Here is an 18,613-nt window from a genome sequence, read left to right as displayed (position 1 = left end):
CAGTACTCGTTTGACACAATGCCTTCAAGTTCCAGGGGAGACATTCAACTGCGAGCTTCTTCGACCTCAATATGGAGATACGTGTGATACAACGCTCAGTTCAAAACCCGTTTGACATAATGTCTTCAAGTTCAAGGGGAAGACATTCAATTGTCAACTTGTTTGAACTAAATATCAGCATCATAGAGGAACCCTCATCTCCACTAGAAGAACCTTTTCGTGAGTTAGGTGAGGATGGTGATGAGATTGGACTATTTGTTGAGCCTGAATCATTTTAGTTCAACATGGACTCCAATGATGATGATGTAGATGAAGTTCCCACAAATACGATATACGTCGAATCTCCAGCACACATGTATGAAGTTAACTATGATGCAATGTACGAGACAAAATTTATGGATATGCCTAATGTTGGTGAGTACAGATTTAACTCATCATTCAATGATGGTGAGCGAAGTTTTCATCCAAATAAGAAGCGATGATTGCAATTAAGAATTATAACATTCATAATTCTATTCACTCCAGAGTCGACTGATCAACCAACGAAAAGTATGTTTGCCACTGCGTCCAACGTGATAACGGATGCAATTGGATGGTTTGTGTATCGAAGAGGAAGGGAAAAACAACATATGAGAACTAACAATATACAACGGTCTTTATACATATTGTGCTAGAGGGATCAACCAGGATTATCCTAACTTGGACTCTGACATTATCTACCAAGTCATCATGCTCATGGTTAAAGCAAGCTCCCATATAGCTATTGCGGTGCTGATTTAAGCTATACAGTCTCAATATGAGTACACCATCTCATGCATGAAAGTATGGAAGGAAAACCAGAATGCCATCAAAAAACTTCACGGCGAGTGGGATTCATCTTACAAAGAACTACCAAATTGGTTTAACATAGTGCACAGGCTGAATCATAGGACAATAGTCGACTTTTAAAACACTCCATGCATACCACAATGATCGAGTGCTTCACGGTCGATGTCGATTCTATCGACTTTTTATTGATGTACCTATAATTCATTAATGTTGTGAAGTATTGCAAGCCCGTAGTCCAAATTGATGGGACATTCTTGTATAGAAAATACAAGCAAGTTTTACTATTGACAATTGTCCAATATGGTAATCACAATATTATTCTAGTTGTTTTTGCCCTTGTTGAAGGTGAATATACAAATTCTTGGGCTTTTTTTCTTATAAACTTACGCTTACATGTTGTCCCGAGGGAAAAATATGCATCGTTTTATACCGCAGAGCTGGGATCAAAGCAATGATGGACTCTTTGGGTCCAATATGGCAACCGTCTCATGTCCAACATCAGTATTGTATCTGACATATTGCCACAAACTATCATGGAAAATTTAAAAAGAATGACAAACTCCAATTACTTGTACGCATGAGTAAGTCACGATGCCTAATTTCATTTCTCAATCATTTTCATTTTTTTGTGTGAACTTAACAGTAAGTACTACATTTGATGCGCAAGTTCTGAATTATTACCTCAAATGTTTGAGTTCATACTTGAAGATTTGCGATGAAAAAATGAGCAATGATACAATTATATCAGTCTCATCAATAAAGAAATATGGACAAATACATACGATGTCAAATAATGATATGATATATGACGACGAACTTGGCTGAGATAATCAATTCGACCTTAAAGGGGGCGTCATTTACTAGTAATAACTTTGGTCAAAATGATGTATTTTCATTTGAGGACACATTTTGCCAAGTTGTAACTTGGATGCAAAACAGTCATACTTATCACTCAAGATTAGTTGTAGATCTACAAAAAAGGAAATAATAAAAAATATATAATTATTATAAATAAAATATTCTAATTATATAACGATAATTAAAGGTAAATAATAAAATTTAAATGCATACCTCTGTACCAGCCTTCTGATCAATGAGTAGCCGAATTTCTTCCAATTCGTCTGATATATCACGATGATTTTTCTTTCTATATGACCACCTATTCAATGTAAAAAATATTTCATCATTATATACTCACAAAAAACTATTTATATACGAACTCAGTATTGAAATTACCTCAACAATAACGGAAAGACCAACGAGTTATTCACGACCAGACATAAAAAGGGCATGTAATACCATGCCCAAGATTGGAAAAGAATGAGACATCTGCCAATAACATTTTTTCGATAATCAGTTGGCCGACATATTTCTCTATACAGAGATGTCAAAACTATTGAGCCCCAACTGAGTGAACAGACAACATGAAAATCATCGAGGTGACACAACCACATAGAATGAACTTGGTTGTGAAATTTGTCAGACATCAAGATCCCTCCTATGAGTTGTAATATGCAAGCCTGAGCAAATCTTTTAGCTTATTGCTCAGAACATTCTTCACTCAACTTTTTAAAATTTGTAACCAATCATGCTAACGGTATTCAACCGTCGTTGAAAGTAAGCGGGATACCTCCAAGATACTCCTCGTACAAGGAATGTTAATTGTCATCCGCCATGCCAGAAATAACATCCCCATCTAATGGAAGCCCCCAAATATATAGAAACATCTTCCAGCGAAATAGTGCACTCCCCACACGGAATATGAAATGTGTGTGTTTCTGGTCTCACCACTCAATCAGTGCAAAAATAAAGGGAAGTTCAAGGTTATAGTGCCTTTCATATCTCGTTATATAACTGAATCTAACCTCAGCTAAATACGGCCAGACTTGATTTGGTATCTGTAACTTAACGTTATGAATAAATTGATCTAATATACAATTATTCTCCTAATTAAATAAATAATATATAAATTAAGATCTAAACTAATACTAAAACAAATAAATAAAACATTCACAATAATTAAAATAACACAATTTAAATTTGTTACCATATCGACAAAATGACTAGAGATATGATTTTCAACTGAATGCAGTAACCCACTTTCCATTTTTTAACTGCAAAAGCAATAAGAAAATTAGTACAATAAAATATAATAAAATAATAAACTATTAAATTATTATATTATAATAATAAAAGTTTTATCTTATAAAAACGATAAATGAACTTATTTAAAGCTTATTAGAATGATTGATAAAAGGAAGAGGAGAAAAATTTTGGTGTGGTTTGAAGGTTGTATGATGGGGTATTTATAATTGGAGGGGAGGGGACAAGTGGAATTAAAGGGGAGGGGAAGATTGGGCGGTATTAAAGGAGATATTTTGGGGAATAATGGAAGGCACATATCATTATCCGCACCTTCCAGCACGTGTCAGAATCCCATTGAAAGCGCGCCTGAGGGCGGTATTAAAGGAGATATTTTGGGGAATAATGGAAGGCACATATCATTATCCGCACCTTCCAGCACGTGTCAGAATCCCATTGAAAGCGCGCCTGAGGATTCGCACTTTACCCCCATAGCTCCAGCTCAGACAGCTTGATGATCTGTACCTTCCATCTATGTGTGCAAGGCGCGTTTGGTCAACTGCGCTTTACTGCTAAAGGATGCTAGATCGGTAATATTTAGAGAAACGGTGTCTAACAGGTAAATAATATAATATATTTGAGTGATTTTTAGGTAAAATCCCCACATCTCCCATCATTATTTTTGTTTCTTTTTCTTTTTCATTGTGGCTAACAAGCAACTTTGCTGATTTTTAGCAACTTTGCTTTTATCTACTGCAAATCTTAAACAAAAAAAACTTTACTTGATCAAAAAAATTTTAAACTTAAAATGATCTTAATAAAAAAAATCAAAATCAAAGTGACTAAAACCCAAAATAAACCAAATTTATAGTGACTTAACCTAAAAAAATATCAAAATAAAAAAAAAATTGGAACCTAAATTGTCCAGTCCATGTTAAAGTGCAAATAACTAAATCAACTTACATTGAAGAAAGGTAACCGTGATAATTACATATCACCAATCCAACTCACCTAAAAAAGTACCAAATTGGTTCATATATTTATAGATATTACACTATTTAGCAGAACTAGGTTTTTGAAGCTCAAAATCACAACCCTTTTTTTATCTTGTTAGAGTTAGAACAAGAACAACACAAAACTTTTCACAATTAATGAAACAAATCAAACAAAACCACTTCATAAAAAACAATAAAATCCACTTGATTTTTATGGATGGAAATGTAAATGAAGAAGAGTATAGAGACTCTTGAGAATTTAGAAAAAGTATAAGTGCTAAACTGGAAATGTTCCATTTAATATTCCCTCGGTCAGCAGCAACTACCGAGAGAGATAAAGGGAACATAGTGCGACTCATAAAGATTTTGCAGAAACAAGTAAACGTATTTAATTTTCACAACCTCCAAGTCCAACCCAACCTTCAATATTCTTTTACTTTCTTACCTCTGGATCTTCACCCACAAGCCTAAATTAAAAAATCCAGTGAGAAAAAGGAAAAGGAAACCAGCTTGTTGTAAATGGAATCATCTTCCATATCTTTGTAAACCAACAAAGAAAGCAAAGAACCAAGCTCAGATTTCAGCTCTATCCCGCTTAAACAATGGCAACTTTCTTCATGTCCAGCTACCTCACAGCCCTGACTTGTCTTGTTTTCTTCTTCAAAACCTTGGCTGCGGAGCAAAGTTCCTCTTTTTCTTTCAAAAGTTTTGGTAAAGATCCAAAATCTGATTCCAATATTGCTTTATATGGGGATTCACGTGTTGGTAACGATGGCTCTTGGATTCAACTCACCGACTCAGTGAGTTGGAGTGCTGGGGCAGTGATGTACAAGAAACCCATCAAGCTTGTTGAAGGTAAAGTCATGAACTTTGCTTCTTTTTCAACTTACTTTTCCTTCTCAATGTCCCATGGAAACGGTGATGGTTTGGCTTTTATTATGGTTCCTGGTAGTTTTAAAGTTGATGTATTGGGGAATTGTTCGTTTGGGGTTTCTCTTGGATTGGATAAAAGCAAAAGTGGTATCGTTGCTGTGGAATTTGATACCTTGAAAGATGAGAAGCATGGTGATTTGAGTGAGAACCATGTGGGAATTGATGTGGGTAGCTTGGCATCAGTTAAAGCCAGAAATCTATCATCTCTCAATTTGATGCTAAACAATGGGGAAAAGTTACATTGTTGGATTGATTATGAGGCAACCTCAAAGAGACTAGAGATTAGGTTGAGTCAATCTAGTAGTTCCAGGCCTAATGATCCCTTGCTTTCGTATTCGATCAACTTGTCGAAACTATGGAATGGTGAAGTGTTTGTGGGTTTAAGCTCTTCAAATGGCAACTCTTTGCAGACATGTTTTATTCATTCATGGAGTTTTAAGCTGAGGCAGGTTCCCAATTGGATGCATTCGCAGCCACTTGATCCCAACGCCGCCATTGCGAAGAACCCCAAACCTTTAACAGCCGTGCCCAAGAGTAGCAAATGTTTTTGGAAAGCGCTGGTCGTGTTCGTCTTCGGTGGTGCCTGCGGAGCCTTGACGGCTTCTTGTGTGATGTACCTATGGAACGTCTTCGGAGATAGGCGCCCCGTGGTTCCTGAAGAGTGCGGTGTGGATCCCATGGATTTCGATTACAAGAAGGTCAAAGTGGTAGTAGTCGACGATGTTGTCAAAGATGGCAAGAAGTAGATCTTTGGAGTAGGGGTTTATGATTGAAAGTTTTTATGTTGTAAAGTGATGATATCTTGTAATTGTAGTTGCAGGTTTTGTTTGTTCTTGTAGCTAATGACCAATTGTGAAAAAAAAAATGTAGCTGTCGGTTTACCTTAGAATATAAACTGAATGTTTCTTGTCTTAATCTTATAACTCTCAAATGCATAATTCTTGTGCAAGTTCTTTACTATATTACCTGGTTATTTTCTTCATTTCCCCCATGTTTCTATGAGTAAGATGAGCGTTGAATACAATCATGTATTCAACACTCATCTCGAGTCTAGGTAACATTGGTTCTTTGCAGGAAAAAAATCCGTATTTTCGACCTGATTTGAGACAGGCAATGGATATGTTACTAAAACGGTAGAACTGGGTCAAAGTATGTTTAATATTCATATTGGCATGCAAGCTTTCCAGATTAAATCTTCCTGGAATTTGTGATTTCTTGGCATTGCTTTACATTCCATGACAACATCCGATTTTGCAATTGTTTCGAATCGATGCTACGAAGTAGGTTGAATTCTTGTTCGGAGCATTTGAGCATACAGTGACCAGCTTCCTTTGTGCTTTCATTTAGAGTCTGAACATAGCCTATGACACCTTCCGTGGTGCATATCAGGTACATTTAGCTGACCAGGAAACCTGAAACAACAAGCGAAGGCAGACATTGAAGATGATATTACAAGGTTCAAATGTTTGGTCGAATGAGACGCCTGAAACAAACAGATTTCTAAGCCCTGTAGGTGGCCTCTGCAAGTCTCCCCACCACAGGAAGAAAGCATCTTAATTCAAGAATCCACTATCAAGCCATCCTCCAAAGGGAAGTTTATAATTCAACCAACTTAACGCCACTACCAAAAATACTATCTTTGGACCGAACTCGAGGTCTGATCGAACATTTGGCCGATGATTTTCTGTTCCTGAGTTCTTTTACAAATGCACCCTGGAAGGAGATTTGCATAAAAGTTCTCCTCTAGTCGTGGTGATTCTCCGGTCTGTCTCGTGTATGGACTTCCAAGCCTGTCGGAGAGCAAACTCTATACTTCGGAAGAAAACTGCTCCCACGATATCACACCTTCATCCAGCTGGTCGATGAGTTTGACGAAATTTTGTCTGGAAATAAAACGAATCATGTCATTACGGTAGTCTTAACTATTCATGCTTCAATAACGAAATTCTGATGCATACACACCTGTCGGGGTTGATGGTCTTTCGAAATCCTTCGAACTTTCGGTGCCCCTGCACTGCTTTAGCCATATTCCCATCGTGTGTATAAACAAAGACATCACTTTCACGTGCAACAATGTAATCCAACGCAGCTAAACGGTTCTGATACGGCTTAAACATTTCCAACTCTTCTTCTGTTGCCAAAGTCGAATGAGAGTATACGTTCGGGAACTCTGCATGGAAGGCAGCCATGCTATCGCTGCCATAAATCTCTCCTGCAACAATGTAGACAGGCGTGCTGGAAGGGTATCCCATGGCCTTGGGGAACACAGCCGCTTCTCTAGGGGTCATCGGGCATGCCCCCTTCCTTCGCCGTTCTTTTCTATCGATCCCTTTCTCCTTCCAGTGTCTAATATTGTATCTCATAACAGTGAGTTCATCAGCTTCTTTCACAGTAAGATTATGGATGCAGCCCGTGAATGCAAGCATATCTTTCTCATACCTGCAATCAAAATTAGCCTTATTAGGCCGACAACTTTGTTTGGAGAAATACTACCAGAAACCGGGAAAACGACAGTACCTTAAGTGTAAAGCTATATATGGTCATTATTGTTCTTTAGTCTATCAACCAAAGTTGTCCCGAGATCCTCTATCTCTTTTGTGTACCGGAGAGCCTCGTAATTGGTTCGGCACCTTAGTCTTTGAATGGAGTTCGGGTGGCCATTATTAGCAAGCCTCGAATCAGTATGTGTGAACTTGATCACCTTATGCCACTTTAGTAATGGAAGCATCTCCCTTCTGTAGTAACTAGCCTGCACACTGAAGCATCTAAGACACCTTTCCATAAACACATTCAACCAAGCTTCAATCTTTCCGTACCTTCGATCACGAAATAGGAGCCTTGACCAGAGGCTTTATCGACGAGTATTTAGCAGGAAGATACTCAACAATCTCAATGTCATCTTTCAGCACATTAAGAAAATGGCGGAAATTAGGTATTTGGTCAGAGCCACCACCACGGTCAAAAAAATTCGTCAAACCGTTCAAAAATTCATTAAGAAAGAAGGAAAAAAGAACTTCATTTCCTTGACCAAGAAACTTACGGTGATCCTCTCAAGAACGCGTTTGGGCATGGAGCGTTCGGTCTCGCTCACGACGCGTTGCGCCATGGACCAATCCTCTTTGAACGTCTGTAAGATGGGCAGCCCGTTCTCTTTCCGCCATTTACCGTGAACATCAACGTGGGTACTCAGAAGCGAGACCTTGACGAAAACGGAAACAATCGCCATTAGAAAGAGAAGACCCAGGATTTTCCGGCCAAGCTTCCGACCGGGTCTCAAGCTCACCCAACGGAACGGGCACCCGGCCCAAACGGACCACGTATCGGGCACCCAAGAAAACAACAACTTCCTTCGGAGCTGCAAATACTTTATCACGAGGTGCTGCTGCAAATAATGCCCCCCGAAAGAGACAGAACCGGAGGGAATGTAACCGTTGGGGTTGTCGGATTCTTCATCATTACAGACCGGGCTGTAATGATCCGCATCGGAAGATGAATTATTGCTGTCTGAATCAGGCACGCATCGTCTCGTGGTGGTGGGTGCACCTTGTATGGTGCTCCCGTTGGCGGTGGCCGAGTTGTTTGCGGTCCCCGATAAAGTAAACGAGGGAGTTCCCCGCAATGCAAGGCAGAAGCAGAGGTATGAAACTTGTTACGGTCTCTTTATAAGGCATGACAATTCACGATCAGAGAATGTGGACATGTTTTTTTTTTTTCCTTCTTCTGCCATGGACGTGACAACGGCCAGCTTTGTTGTTTGGTTTTATAAACAATAATTGTTACGTTGAACTTAATACTTGGACTTACCAAAATGTGTATTTTTACTTATGAAGTGAATTTATTTTCTTATTTCCGTTAAATAATTTGATGTGATTTATATTTTTTTTAAATGTCATATACATCTTAGTATTTTTGTATAAAATGTAATTTATGATCATATATTACATCAAATTATTTAACATATAAAACTCACTTTAAAAAATAAAGAGGTTATAAATATTTAAATTATGGGGTGGCAAGCAATCATGGGCGGGAGAATAGTTTTCAACGCGGCGAGAATCCACTGGCAGCTTGGAATGCTCGCACGTTGTTCCAAATCACGCCTGTCCATTTTTGTTTTAAAAAATTGAATTATTTACCTGGAAAAAATAATAATATATTTTTATTTTGTTTTAGTTTAAAGGTTTCTTCGAAGAAAAAAGATCGATGATTTCGTGTTAGATCTTATTGATAGTGGTTGGTTGTCCTTTTTTCCCATATGTAATAGGGTAAGGGGAGGTAAGATAGTAGGCTGCTCCCAACATTAGGTTGGGAACAGCTTCCGTAGGAGACCTCCAAATTATGAAATGTCCTCCATGAGACTCGATCCCACGACCTCAAGGTTAAGAACCTTGTGCTCTACCAACTCGATCACAGCTCAATTGGTAGAGTACAAGGTTCTTAACCTTGAGGTCGTGGGATCGAGTCCCACGGAGGGCATTTCATAATTCGGAGGTCTCTTACGGAAGATGTTCTCAACTTTGTGTTGGGGATAGCCTACTATCTTACCTCCTTTTACCCCATACATATGGAAAAAAGGGACAGCCATCTTATTGATAGTGATCAGTTTAATTATTTATTTAATTAAAAACAAATTTCAATATTAATATGATAATTCTGCCCCATATAATGCGGGGAAATAATTTATTCAGTTAAAACACTTTTCACATTATTTTTTTAAATGGAGTTCTTGCTAAAGTATTATCAAAAAAATAAATTTGAATCGAAAACGATGTGATGATACAAAATTCAGATATGAAGGTGATAATTTTTGTTAAAGGGACAATTTTTTAAAATGATAAGAGTTGACGAATTTATAAAATTTTAGGAGGAGAAAATAAATTTTTTTTAATAAAAAATACATAAAAAATTAAAATATATGATAATTTTAAATTTTTAAGGGGAGATCTCCGCTCGTCCTCTTTAGCCAATAATTGACAACATCTTCTGCAAAGAGACGAAACAACATAGGAGCTCGACCATGTAGGCAACGACGGAGCATAGTGTGGGGCCATGGCTTCTAAAAATTTAAAAATTTCAATTTAAGATCTTTTAATTTTTTTTAAAAATAATTTAGGTTTATAAACATTTTTTTGTCCGAGTCAAAAAAAAATATTTATTATTATTATTATTATTTACACGTGTTACATATTTTGTGTAGGCTCAAATGTAGCCCATTACAACATCAAGACCAGATACAAGTGAGGCCCAACAAGAAGACTCACACCTACAGATCCAATATAGCCAGACCCAGTTGTAGGACTCAAATCAGGATCCAGACCCGACCCGAACCGGTCCAAAGCCATCAGATCCAAACCATATTAAGGTTTTAACCTTAAATGGTTTCCAACAGCAAAATCTGAATGGTCCAGCGTGTGATACTACTATAATTAATTTATATATTTTCTTTAAAAAATTTAAATTCATAAAATTTATATACTTTTTTTTACAAAATTAAAAAGATAAATAGGTTTAATGAAAGGGTAAAATTTTATTTTAATCCCTGAACTTCAGGTAAAATTCTAATTATGAACTTTTTTTTTTTAAATCTAAAATAGTTTAAGGATAAATTTATAAGTTAACATTCGTAGAATTTTTTTATTCAACGAACAGAATAATGATATTTTTGAAGAAAAAATTAAGGGCATTTTAGTCCAAAACGTCGATAATCCAACAATACCTAAGAAAATAGGTATTCACATTCCCGATAATATACCCCAAAATACCACTATTAGAACTAAAAAATTACTAGGCGACGGAAATGTTTGCCAATGTAATCCAATATGCTGCCAACCAAACGCCCCCTTAAGGGCACTAACGTCCCAAGAAAACTCGGCGTCCCAAGACTGCACCAATCTCCCCCTCCCACAAAAGCTCAAAAACCAACCCCAAATCCTTGCTGAAAACTCGCAATCAAAGAAAAGGTGGTTCATTGATCTAGCTTCCATCCCACAAAGAACACGCTTCTCATCTACCATTAAACCCATCCTTAAAAACCTATCCTTAGTGGATAAGCGATTGAGGATGGCGATCCATGAAATCACTGCATGCTTCAGGATATGTAATGGAAACCAAACAAGTCTATGCCAGCAAACCTTCTGCCCCTGAGTCATGCTTTCCAGCCAAATATCCTTGGTACTCACAGGTGCGCTACCAATCAGCATAGCCCCTAAATGCCTAACCTCCTGCCGCGATAAACGCTTCCTAAGGCTCCAACTAAAACTCCCTTTGACTTCAACATTCCAGAAAGCATTCGACTTAATCACATAGGCTTTCACCCACGCAACCCATAAAGACCCTCATTAGCAAGCAAACGAATAAAACAAACCTTATTCCAGCATTGCAAGTTCTTTAAGCCTAGCCCTCCCTCAGATCTCGGGGAGCACACTTGCGTCCAACAAACTTTAGCTCATGTCGCAGGGATCGAGCAACAACTATCCACACCAAAAATTCACAATGCCAAACAGGATCGAGCACACCAACTAAAGCCTACCAGCAAAGCTTAGATTCCTGCTCCACCAATGCTCAAGCCTACGGCTTATACTATCAATCAAAGCCTGACAGTCGTGCTCAGACAATTTCCTAGTTACGAGCGGCACACACAAATAACGAATAGGCAAAACACCAGTCTTGAAACCAGAGCAGTCCCTTATAGCCTCCAACTCACCCTCCGACACCCCAGAAGAAAAGAGCTGTCATTTATATTATCTCATTTTTTAAATAAACAAAACAAAATAATAATAATAATAATAACATGTGTTAGTAACAACAATAAAGATGATAAATAACAAATGAATAAATACACATTCTGATGGATTAAATTTTTAGAAAGCAAGATTAAAATAAATAAATAAAACAACAAAGTCGTGCAAAGATGACTAAATTGAATAACACATAAAAACATAATAACATAAATACAATTTACACATGTCATTATCTTATTAGAAGATTAAATTTATTAAATTTAATTAAAATTTGGTCTGAATTGATAAAATATGTAAGTATCTAGGATAAAATGTGTAATTATATTAATTTTATTAACTATCATGCAAACTCTTTCGTTCAATGGTAACAATAGATGGTTTGATTGACATCATTTAAATAGATAAGCAGTTTAATTGAAAAGATAAAAAAAATTGATGATTAAATTAAAATCTCTCTATAACTAAATGGTTATAAGTGTAGTTTATCCTAAAATAGTTTATCCTTTTACTACTAAGTTAGCAATTGACCATAAAATTGTAAAAACTTATTAATAGAATAAAATTTTCAAACAAAAAATGATACAAAAAAATTCAATATTATAATTAAAAAAATAAAAAAGAAAATGGAACCCACCCTAAATCTTTTTTGTAATTAAGATAAAGTGATTTTAAAGTAATATTTATTTTAAATATTCATAATTATTTAAAATAAATATTACTTTAAATAATTATTTGACAATGAACGTTCAATCACCTGTTATAGTAGCTAGAGCTTGAATTCGTGACCTCTAAGAACAACAACGATTTTTTTAACTAGGGATGGACGTATGATATTATCTGAGGAGGCGAACTTAGACTTAAGGAGGAGGAACCAAAATTCTAGGGGGAAAACTAAAATTCTAGGGAGCGAAATAAATTTTTAACAGAAAATACATAAAAAAAATTAAAATATACGATAATTTTAAATTTTTAGGAAGTGACTACCTCTACCCGCCTGCATATCATTGATTTTAACCACCGAGATAAATCGGTTTGTGTAACCCACCCTAAATCCAAGTGATAGAAAAAGGTCCACACGTATTTGAACAACCGTTAGAAGAGTGAAAATTTCCAGAAAATCAGATATAGAAAAAATCCCTCGTAACTTCGAATAAAAAAAGGGACCGCATCTGATTAGGCCTGAGATGTAAAGACGTCCAGCCATTACTTTGGACATGGAAAGCTCCCTTTCTTGTTTGTGGACCAATTGGAATTTGTGTTCGGTCTTTAGTGTACCTAAACAGCAGAATTTATGGTACACAGAATAGGTTAATATAAATTTTTTAAAAAATTATGATCAAATTATAAATGAAAATTTTATCAAGTGTTTAACTTTTTTGGAGAAAAATAGATGATATTTTAAATTGATATTGAAAATACTACATTATTCAAAATAAATTATATAAATTGTATAATTATTTTTGTTTCAATCTAAAAATATAAATTTATATAACATTCTCGTTTGTAATTAAAATAATATGTAACTTTTTACAGTAAACAGAGTAATATTTTTTTATTAAAACTCACTATGATATAATAATATCAATTATAATCAAAATTATCATCGAGTATGTAATTTTTAAAAATAAACAAATCAATAATTTAAATTAAAACTCAACCTTTAATTTTCCCGTTGCACAGCAGTACTACCTGAGATAACACCTTCAACTCATAATTATTAGATAAGAGTGATAAAAAAAATTGATATTATTTAAAATTTAAAATATAATTATTATATATGAAAAATAGAAATAATGAGTGACCAAACTAAAAAAAATTAATAATAGTTGAGAGATTTTTTGGATTGTTAAAAAATGGAAAAATTCGGAATTAGATATCGGTACGGCTTTAGACAATTTTGTTCGGTGGATGATTGATTACCGGTTAAAAGGACATAAGAGGCGATGATGATGGTGTGGTTTTAGTTCGTCTTCACCGAGCACCATCAACCAAACCCTAATTTGTATTTTTTATAATTTTAACTGATAGAGATCTTCCATGAAAATTACTCTCAACCTGACGTTGGGAGAGCAACCTACTACCTTATCTCCACTTCATCCCATTATATATGTAAATAGGGTCAGCTAATTTTTTTGTTTATGTTATTCTATCTAATAACAATATAATATAATACAATAACAACACAAATTGTCGTAATGCAAAAAATAATTATGAAAATCGCATGGAAATTACACTGCGTAGTCTTTTGAATATCAGGAAAAGAAGCACTTCATTTATTTTGATATGGCACCCCAAGTCACGAGCAGCGATAAATAGTTGAGGAATGATGTCCAACTTGTTCTACACTTTCAGCCATTCCAGGCAAGGGCACAATCCCCAGCAAAACCTCGCGGGGGGTAGTAATCCTTGAGGTACACTTCCCGGCTGTACCCGACGATGTAGAAGCTGAACGATTGACTACGATGACGCATGGTGACACGGGTCACTGGAACAACCGAGATTGTGTGTCGCTCGCATATGACCCTGGCGGTTGGAGGCACAGAGGCCCTGTCTGCAATGACGTCGGAAGAGAACTTGTTGAGGGAGAAAGAGTCGGCGAAATAGGCTGGAGTGCATTGATATGCCTGAGTGTTGCACAACTGAACACCTTTGGCCCTGTGGAAAATCTCGTCCGGAACCGATGCTGCTCCACTCGTTGCACTTACTTTTCGCGTCGAAAGTGTCTTCCTGTCAACAACACGGATTGTTCAAATAGTCGTGATTAGTGGTCGCTATTAACTCAGCTAAGATGAATACAAATGAGAGATTATAAAGAATGTCACAGCATGGCAAGGGTCTATTGATAGAACGGATCTGATATAAATGCAGCGTATATATACATACATACATACATCCTGATTTCACAGACATAACAGTAAAATATCCCTCCAGAATTGAGTTTCAACATTAAAAGTTATCTTCAAAAGTGTCAAGATGAAGTAGCATGATATATATGCCGGAGGAGATATGGATCATCTAAGTTGGACTCGGTTGGTGGAGAAGAACATTTCGAAACAAAAGTATCTTAGAGGTAATGCCAGTTTATAACTATATTAGCAACATAGATTAGCATGCTTACCATTTAACGACGGCAATCTTGCGTGTCAACAGCGAACCGCTTCCGTGGCATGTCTCGCATTTAAGTAAGCCACGAGATCCACAAGTTGCACAAGGTAGCCTCCCCTTTCCATCGCATTTTGTGCATCTGCAGAGATATAACCACTGGTGAAAAAGAATGTGAATCATGAAGGCTCATACATCAACACTATATGTAAAAAGCTCACATGGTGTCTGATCCATCTCTGTGAGCAATTAATCCCCTTCCATAGCAAGCGGGGCATGGGGACATCTGTTTTTCTTTGTAAAATCCAGGTTCTTGGCCTGCGTTGCAGGTAGGACATGGAATATTTCCTCGTCCAGCACAATCTGCAGATAATTCTCATGCATTAAATCGAAACTAAGCACTACTTACCATGAAGATCATATATGAAACATATAACCAATAAAGCACGAAGCATAAAATCAAAACTAAGCACTACCGAACATGAAGACCATTGAATCCAAATTATTCAAGTAGTAGTAGTAGTACCTGAACATTTCTCAACGGTCTCACTACGAGGAATCTTGATTCGTGTTTCTTTATACGGCACAAAGAGAACAGGGAATTGTGATCTTAAATCCAATTCCCAAAGGCCAAGTTCAGGATTATTATCCTTTCCATCAATGTTACCACCATGGTAAGGTTCCGTTTCTCCGACCACTTCCCTTTCTTCTACGAACGATTCGAGAGTTCCCACATAAACATTGCAATCCTCAACAGCATGGATCTTCCATGTACGAGCAGGGCGACTCCCCCAACAGCATCGATGACCGATATGATCGATGAGCAACTCTCGTATCTCAACCTCATCCAACAATTGCCTACACGTAGATGATACATTTAATCAATACATACTAATACCTATTGTTTATGCCCTCACATTTTATAACTTTTTTTCCCCTCAAAACAAATGTCAATAAGTTCCAACAAGAATCGCAATATTTTTCATTCCTCTAGCCTGTTTGCTCTCCTAGTCCAAAACATATATTTTTAATTCGTTCAAAAAAAAAACACATGACAACATTGTTAACAAATAATACTGCTTCAAAAGAATATCGTTAGCATTGACTAGCAAATAATAATAAATAAAATATTAAAATAGAGAAAACAATTTACTATGCCGTAGTAGAAACCACCATCTTATAAGCAATTTCACTTGCATGGTTGTAATACTATAATAGACGTCGTCTCCTAAATTAACACGACCTTGCAAACTTCTTACACCCAAAGTTAGAAGTGGAATCTGCTTATATTACTCTCTTCGACCAGGAAATCTTTTCGAGATTAAAGGAATAGAACATCAATTACAGTAAAATGACAACTATCCACTCTAACCATACAGGAATAGATTCACTCCTACTATTCGCAATACTCACAAACATCAATTAAAGGAATAGATTCACTCCTACTTTCGTCGAGCCTTACGTTTGGTAATCATTGGAGTACGCCCCATAATCATTTGCGTAAGGACCCTGGTGGGGAATAACTTGCTCTGAGACATACAATAGAATCAGTCAATTGAAACTACTCAACAACCCATTTACTAAAATAAGCAGGCTAATAGGAGATACCGTTGGGATGGGGTTCGGGGGAGCTAATCAAAGGAGCATGAATAGATGGCGGGTAATGGGTAGAAAAAGAAGCGGCCGATCGAATCTCTTCAATGCTAACATCCGTACCGGCCAACGAAGACGTCGGAATCGCCGACCCTGTTCTGCCCACGTACTGATACGAGCTCAACCTCTCGCTCTCGTCAATTCCACTTCTTTTCTCTTCAAAACCCCAAAATTAAAGCAAGATTAGGGTCATAATTGAAACCGTCTAAAATCATGAGAAAAAAAAAAGAAAATTGGGGAACCTGAGAGAAGAGGCTGTTCCATGGTTTTTCGTTGGCAATTGAAAAGCTGGAATGGTGTGAATTGAGTGGAAGAACTGGAGATAAATGGAGATCAATTTCTTAGCAGGCAAGGAAGTAGAAGATCTTGAACTAAGATGTCAAAATTTGCACTCGTCATCAAATGAAGATAAAAGACCGAGAGACATATCTGTTTTTTTGGAAAATTACAACTTTCACTACTCAACTCTCTTCTTACTCGTATTTTAGTCACTAAAGTTTAAAGTATTTTAATTTACTCATTAAACTTTCGATTTGCTCCTATTTTTATCACTCGAGTATTTTTATTGACATAAAATACATGTGTAATTCACATCATTTTTTAATTTTATATTCTTCCTCCTAAGATGAAAGTTTTACAATTCCATCCCTATGTCATATCGGTACTACAATTAACATTATTCTATATTTCCTTCACGCTTAATATATCGATGAATTTACATCATTGTCTTCTACTAGTATAAATTTAGATTTTACCTAAATCACTATAAAACTCAACCTTAATCTTTAAACTTGTAAAACTCGAAACCACTATGATCTATAATATCCAATATTCAATCAAATTGAATCAAGATATACAACTCTCTTCTTCATTCTCTACCTCCTCACTGTTGAGATTTGGAAGATGTTTCATCATCGATAAAACCAAAGAGAATTTGATTCTGAATTAATCATTAGTATCCGATCCATTGACCGACTAATCCAGATCGGGTACTACAGAGGCGAGAGCGACTCTCTCAATCCAGTTTGCTCCATTTGTAAACGCCAGGATTCAAACCCCTGACCTTGCTTAAGAGACCTATTGTTTCATCCAACTAGACCAACTAGTTGTTGGTAATTATTCTTAAACATATTAACCTCTTAGGTATATTTAGCATAGTCATCATCTATTTATAGTTTCCTATTTTTTTTAAAAACGAATGGATTTTATTTATTAAAATTAATTCTTTTAAACCGTAAAAATGTCGATTCTGTGAAAAAAATTGACATTATTTATTTATTTTTTGATAAAATGAACTTTTATTAAAATAAAAATTAAATTGATACATCCTGCTAACAAAAACCTACCAAATATTTTTGTCGTTTTCGTAATGGCACAAAGGGTCAATGTTGCTGGCAATGACTCGGCAAGGTTCGATGATTTTGCTTAATGTTTGCCGAGAAGGAATCGACATCTTATGAGACAATACATCTTGTGGTTTTGTATCGGTTATTGTTGATGATCACACGTCACTAAAGGGACGTTTGGTTCATAGAATGTAATATTATTTCTGGGAATAAGATTATCGGAATGTTATATTACCTTACATATTACTGATAATGTTATATTATTGTGTTTGGTTTGTTTGACAGGAATGTATGATTATAGTATTTGGTTAAAAGAATAAAAGATTACTGAAATGCATATTTTACTAAATTATCCTTATGATATTTTTTTAACCAGTTGAATTTCAAATATTCAAATAAAAATGTTTATATAAAAATTCATAGAAAATATATTCTTGTATTATTTTCAATTTATATATTTTTTATTAAATTTAAATTCATAAAATATATATATATATATTTTACAAAATTTAATGGATATATTAAAAGAGTAAATATACCCTATATTCTTTTAATCTTAATTAATATTTAAAAAGTTATGATAATTTGTAAAAATAAATTTTTGAAATAAATTTGTGAAAACAAAAGACTATAGCTTTTTAAATAAAGGTAATGGTATTTTTGAAATAAATATTTTGTTTCAAGGGTATTTTAGTCCAAGTTAAAGGGAAACAAAAAATGCCTAAGCAAAACATGGGATTAGCATTTCCGGTGAAAGTATAAATTTTTTTTACTGTTGGGAATATTTTTTTACTCTCCTATTGAGAATCTTTCTCATCCAAACGTGAGTATTACAATATGGAAAAAAAATTTCCATCGAGAATCCTCAATTTCATGATCCGAACACCTCCTAAGGGTGTTTCGTGGTTATAAACGATTTATCTCTTTTCATTTA

At 35.7% G+C, this 18,613-nt stretch overlaps 2 protein-coding genes and 1 pseudogene across 2 annotated transcripts; 1 reads left to right on the top strand and 2 right to left on the bottom strand.

The window, feature by feature from the left end:
• Positions 1-4,323: 4,323 nt before the first annotated feature.
• LOC120137375 (L-type lectin-domain containing receptor kinase VIII.1-like) lies at positions 4,324-5,693 on the top strand. Its single transcript, XM_039153135.1, has one exon. It carries the CDS (start codon positions 4,508-4,510, stop codon positions 5,582-5,584), a length of 1,077 nt encoding a protein of 358 aa, XP_039009066.1. The 5' UTR covers positions 4,324-4,507; the 3' UTR covers positions 5,585-5,693.
• A 324-nt stretch (positions 5,694-6,017) lies between these two features.
• On the bottom strand, positions 6,018-11,573 carry LOC120137303 (annotated as a pseudogene).
• Positions 11,574-13,768: 2,195 nt separating this feature from the next.
• LOC120137283 (protein SSUH2 homolog) lies at positions 13,769-16,713 on the bottom strand. The gene is made up of 7 exons (XM_039153075.1): positions 16,576-16,713; positions 16,289-16,489; positions 16,143-16,209; positions 15,207-15,538; positions 14,902-15,043; positions 14,697-14,822; positions 13,769-14,305 (listed from the first exon to the last, which is right to left on the bottom strand). Exons 1-7 carry the CDS (start codon positions 16,595-16,597, stop codon positions 13,927-13,929), a joined length of 1,269 nt encoding a protein of 422 aa, XP_039009006.1. The 5' UTR covers positions 16,598-16,713; the 3' UTR covers positions 13,769-13,926.
• Positions 16,714-18,613: the final 1,900 nt, after the last annotated feature.

Source organism: Hibiscus syriacus, unplaced genomic scaffold, assembly GCF_006381635.1.
Source record: "Hibiscus syriacus cultivar Baekdansim isolate YM2019G1 unplaced genomic scaffold, ASM638163v2 tig00110656_pilon, whole genome shotgun sequence".
NCBI lineage: Eukaryota > Viridiplantae > Streptophyta > Magnoliopsida > Malvales > Malvaceae > Hibiscus > Hibiscus syriacus.
Note: the sequence above shows the minus strand (reverse complement) of the source record. Positions and strands in the feature narration are given on the sequence as shown.